Raw genomic sequence first — 5792 nt, forward strand, 5'->3', positions numbered from 1 at the left:
GAAAACCATCACAAAACCGTTGAGCGGCACACACAGATATGACACACACACCTTTACAAAGAGTGCCCCGTCGAGCTAGCACAGAAGCGTCATCGTCATCACTTTCTCCCCAAACAGGCGAGTCCGAGCAAGCAAATCCGACTTATTATGGTTTGTGGATTGACCTTTATGTAAGAACAGGATCTGTTCCTCGCTAGGGGCTAGTCTGCTGTTGCTATTCTATGTTGCAGAATCTAATCCGTAGTACCGGTCTTTGTTTATCGCAGTAGCAGTGGCGCCATATTAGAAGGCAGTCTTGGCATTTCTCTAGCCCTACCTCCCCACTTGTGCTGCTCTACTGCTACTAGTTAGGATTCGAGGGTGAGAGAGCAGGGGATCTGCTGTTCCCTAGCAAACGAAGGGAATATTTTCTCAACCAAAAAAAATGGCCCATAATCTGCACCCATCTCATCTCACAGGTAAGTATCAGGGGAAATTCTCCTAAACTGCACAGTTCCATTATGTAGAAGCTGGTACGACCCCCCACAGCACAAACACTGGTCATGAGAGGTGACTCCATATGCTGTACCATTACATAGATACAAATCCAGCTCCGACTTTGTTCTTCCACTTTACAAATTACACTTGATCATTCGGTTGCACTTATTCCGATCTTACTTGTACCCACCAGAATACAAGGTGGGGGTCATACTTTGCTGTTCATCATAGCTGGAGGCAGAAGAAGAATTACAGCCGAGATTTCGCTACTGCAGCAGGTTTGAAGCTCGCGATCCCGGTGATTTCTCTTCCGGTCACAAGGCTGTTGATGTCATAGGTGCCCTCATACGAGTAAATCGGCTCCAGATCGCAGAACGCCTGCAAAGGTTGAGATAGTTATGATCAATGTTTCTTTACTAGACACCGAGAAATGGAGAAAATCAAGTGGTTTATGAAGTACTGTGGCTAACAATAGGGCATCCATCAGCCTGTGAGAAACTACCATGTTCGGAGATGATCAAATGGATATTAAATGTTAGCACTTTTTACCTTTGCTACTAGAAAATCAGCCAAAATTCCATTGCCGCCCAATAGCTCTCGGCCCAGAGAAACTACCTCCCTTGACTTGCTGGACGTCCATGCCTGAATTCAAACATTGATCAGTACACTGTACATGTCAAGACACCATATGCGACTTAAACAAAGAGACCATTGGCTAGCTACATAGCAATTTACGGACCTTGCCCAAACTAGCATGGCCTGGTGTCATTTTGCCTGACTCATAGAGCTTGCACAAGCGCCAGCCGACAAGAAGCATGGCCTGGATGTTACCAAGCATCCGAACAAGCTTTTCTTGGTTAAGCTGAAAGGCTGCCAGGGGAGCTCCAAACTGCTTCCTTTCTTTCAAATACCTATCCAGTGGCAAATGTGCAAAGTCAAATAGGTATAGACCAGTAAAAAGATAATTGTAAATTGAAGGATAGGTGAGGTTCGGACCGATGGCACATGTCGTAGACGCCCATCGATATGCCAATTGGCTGCCAAGCCACCATAATACGTGACATTGCTAGGACCTATTTCAGTAGTCCAAGAGTAAATAAGAACTAAGGTTACATCACCAAGCAGCAACTCCAATCGGCTAACAAAGAGCAGGGAAGTTAGGGGGTGGCAGGTACCTTGCTTATATCCTGAAATGAATTGATGCCTGTTAATCTGTCTTCTTCTGGGACAAATACTTTATTCAGAAGGATATCGCCATTCTGAACCATTCTAAGTCCAATTTTGTTTTGAATTTTTGTGGCTCTCAAACCAGGCGCTCCCTTCTTCACAATGAATCTGGAGAAAGTGTATCAGATTCATCATTCACAAGCAGGGTAGTTTTGCATTAATAAGCAGAGAAACAACTTCATACTGACATGTATTCCCTCTGTAAACTAATATAATATCTTTTAGATCACTGAAGTAGTGATCTAAAAGATCTTATATTACTGTAGTTTAAAGAGGTAGTACATGATATTAACACAATGCTATCAACAGTAGTCCAAAACAAGATGATTACCCGTTTAGTTGCTTTGTGTCTGCATTCCTAGCCAAAATTACAAGCACATCTGCAAACGTGCTGTTACCTATCCAGCGCTTTTGGCCATCTAATTGCCAACCGCCAGGTACCTTAAAAATCATAACATGATAAGGTAGTGAAGAAAAAACTTATTTTTTCTCAAATGCAGTAACAAATATTAAACCTTGGTTGCTGAAGTTTTCAAGGAGCTTGCATCACTTCCATAATCTGGCTCTGTTAAAGCCTACAGAAAGCGGACACACTCTTAGGAAGAGGAGATAATGATAATAACACATTGCATATGTATATATAAGCTACTGGATAATGTGACTCACCCAGCAACCAACAGTTTTAAACTGAGCTAACGATGGTAAGTACTTCTGCTTTTGAGCCTCTGATCCACAAAGAGCTGTTCTTCACACATACAGAATTAAAACACGAGCTCAAGTAAGTTGTTGGTCAAAGTCAAACAGAATATCAAACATAAACTTTTGAAAAACACCGACAACTTTACCAATTGTGGACATTGCCAAAGAGGAGTGCACTAGAATAAATGTGGAACAGCTTGCATCAACCCGTGCAACTTCTGCTATAGAAACGGCACTCGCTGTAAGCGAGAGTCCTGGGCACCCATATCCCTGTAACGCCACAAAGTTTGTGAAAAACAAATTCTAACATTGTACATGTACAAATCCAACATTACATAGTACAGCACGAATAGAAGATTGAGTAGTTTGTACCTTCGTTGTACTTCCAGCTAAGCCAAGAGTTGCAAGTTTCGGAATGGCATGAAATGGGAATTCTGCCTTCTCCCAGTACTGCAAAAGCAAAATAACAAAGTTTTTGACACATCAGCCATCAGTTTGTCACAACAGCTACTACAAAAAGAGTAGGCATCTAAACATGACAAGACAAAACTAGCAGCAGTATGTACTACAAGGTTTCAGTATAAAGACATGTTGCACCATAACATTAGTCCAGATTATATGTTATTTCTCTGAGAACATGAAAAGAAATGGGAAATGTCTGTAGCAAGAACATACTTCGGTCATAATGGGTGCGATTTCTTTCTCTGAAATAGCACGGACTTTCTTCCTAAGCGCCTTCTCTTCATTGGTCAGCAAATCATCAAGCTGGTAGTAGTCCGACACTGCAAAAAAACAATTAGTGAACTTACAAACAGGTAACGTGTAGCACAGTGCATAATTCAAATGCTGTAGATTATGTGACAACCAAAGTCTTCAAAAAAATCTGTACAATGTTGAATAATATAACTGACACAGAAATTAATTAATTTAGTACGCTGTAAGCAGGTGAAAGATTGTGAAACAAGAGGACCAAGTGCCTTCTTTTGCTCTTTAACGTTTGTGAGTGGATACAACTACTTTCTGACAAAAATAACATGTCCATTTCTGCTTGGCCGTGCAAGGAAAAGTTGCTAATTAATTGTATACATTGTGAAAGCGACCAACCCGGTGATCAATAAGTCCAAGACAAGCATTCTTAAACGCACAAGCAAAAAATATAATCACGTTTACTTCACTGAAAATCCAGATCATTCTTGGAAATTTGTTCTTTATTAGTCTGTTGCAGAGTGCAAATGGAAAACTACCCCATATTTTAAACTGAAAATGACATTAAGGAACTCCTACTATCATTGTGGACAGGTGCAAAAGCAAATAAGTTTCACTAACGTTAACTATACGAACATAACTAAATCACAAACACAGTTCCACCGATATTAACCGAAAATTCAAAATACATTTCCAGAATTTGGGTATCCAATAAAGCGCTCCAAACCCTCGTTTTCTCAAGAGCACGCAGGATTCTTTCCAGTGTAATGATAACCTCAAAGTGATGAACAGAACAGCGAACCCTCCTCTCCAAAGAGACAAATAAGACAGTTCACCTAAGAATTGCTCTACCTGACCCCAAAAATACAACCATCTTACCACTACGTACAACCAAAACCTGCAGCTAATTTAAACCCAAAAAAATGGTCAACGAACAAAATCAATGAAACGGGAACGGGGGATCTCACCGGCGGGCGGGAACAGGGACGCTGGCGTGGCCTGCGGGAACGCGAGCGCCACCTCCAACGCCGGTAGCCCTACTTTCCCTCCGTCCTCGTTCCTTCCCTCTCCGCCGCTTCCGCCTGCACGACACCAGCGCACGAAATCAAAACCCGCCGGAAAACAGAGGCCGCTCAATCGCCGCGCCAAACCCGGCCGCCCCGGAGCTCAGTCCGCCGCTCACCTCGTAGGCTCCCCATCGCCGCGGCGCAACCGAGAGCTAAAGTGGGCTCCTCTCCTCTGCTCTCCTCCGGGGATCCGAGCTTCTCTCGATCGAGGTGGAGGAGTAGTTGGGAAGGGGGACAGAGACGAAAAGCTTTGCAGGAGAGGAGCTATCCGGCCATTTCGAGAGTTAATAGACGGTACGCTAACTGAGCTGGCGGGGCCCACAAGTCACTGACGCAACTTCATTGTTGCCTGATCGGCATGACGTGGCAGGCGGCCGACCGGCGGCGAGGGATTTTGCGTGTACGCGACGTTGTGTCTATGGGTCACTGACAAATGAGGTCAGAGCTCGAGTGGACTCCGGATGTCAGGGCAGTTTCATTCGGTGTGTAGTACGACATGGTCTCTCGGTGCAAGAAGAGGCCATCGGATTTGAATCAGACGGCGCATCCTTCCGTGAAACTTTCCAAACATTGTACAGAATTTACCGAGTGAAATACACCATAGATCTTATACTCACTCCGGTCTTTTTTACTCCACATACAAGATTTGTTTGAAGTATACGCATAACTCAAAAAGGGAAGAGACTGAGATCACCTCCTCCCTGTGTCGCCTCTGTGGCGACTCGGGGGCAACCCTAGCTGTCGTACCTTCTCCCTGCCGCGCCGCCGCTAAAGGTCCAGCTGGCGAAGCGCGTGCTTGTGCATGTGAAGGCGGCGGTGAGGCCTTTTCCCTCAGTGCAGTGATGTCCTGGCGTCGGCCAGGCCCCCGCCTCGCGTTTCGGCCGCCGCCGGCTGCCGCTCCTCGCGCTGGTGTGGATCTGGTTGTCCCGCTCCTTCTCTACTCGCCCCCTTCCGATCGGGCGGCTGTTGCCCGTGCCTTGCACCGGCGAGGCTCCTCGTGCCCTCCTGCTCTCGCGCCAGATCTAGCCGAGCTGGAGGCGAGGGCCTCCTTGGCTGGCTCAGCCCCCCACCCTTGTGGTCGCGTCATAGCGGTGATTTCCTCTCCAAGCTACGGCCATGGCTACGGGGCTACGACGTCGGTTGGTCCCAGGTGGTGCTCCCCAGTGGCGGCTGCCCTTGCGGCTTGCCGGCTGTAACACCCCGCATGTAACTTGCCATATTTGTAACTCCGACTATTGCCATTTCCGGCTTTGTGATATGTTATTCCCTCCGTTGTCGGGTTTTGTCTTTCGTTTTGTATTTTGCCATGTCATGCATTTTCATATCATGTCATCATGTGCATTGTATTTGCATACGTGTTCGTCTCATGCATCCGAGCATTTTCCCCGTTGTCCGTTTTGCAATCCGGCGCTCCTATCTCCTCCGGTGCACTCCTCTTGTTTTCTTTCGTGTGCGTGTGTCAAACTTTCTCGGAATGGACCGAGGCTTGTCAAGTGGCCTTATTATACCACCCGGAGACTACCGGTCAAGTTTCGTTCCATTCGGAGGTCGTTTGGTACTCCAACGGTTAACCGGGCATCCGCAAAGTCCATTTGAGTGTCCAGCAAAACCCCCCTA

The 5792-nt window shown here is 46.0% G+C and overlaps 1 protein-coding gene across 1 annotated transcript; it reads right to left on the bottom strand.

Annotated features, from left to right (window-relative positions):
• Nucleotides 1-475: 475 nt before the first annotated feature.
• On the bottom strand, nt 476-4561 carry LOC109750750 (acyl-coenzyme A oxidase 4, peroxisomal). The gene is made up of 13 exons (XM_020309702.2): nt 4292-4561; nt 4077-4190; nt 3079-3185; nt 2776-2853; nt 2550-2673; nt 2371-2444; nt 2220-2279; nt 2036-2145; nt 1653-1812; nt 1474-1550; nt 1217-1388; nt 1027-1119; nt 476-855 (listed from the first exon to the last, which is right to left on the bottom strand). The coding sequence occupies exons 1-13, from the start codon at nt 4305-4307 to the stop codon at nt 727-729; spliced, it is 1314 nt and encodes a 437-aa protein (XP_020165291.1). The 5' UTR covers nt 4308-4561; the 3' UTR covers nt 476-726.
• Nucleotides 4562-5792: the final 1231 nt, after the last annotated feature.

This window comes from Aegilops tauschii, chromosome 1 (genome assembly GCF_002575655.3).
Source record: "Aegilops tauschii subsp. strangulata cultivar AL8/78 chromosome 1, Aet v6.0, whole genome shotgun sequence".
Taxonomy (NCBI): domain Eukaryota; kingdom Viridiplantae; phylum Streptophyta; class Magnoliopsida; order Poales; family Poaceae; genus Aegilops; species Aegilops tauschii.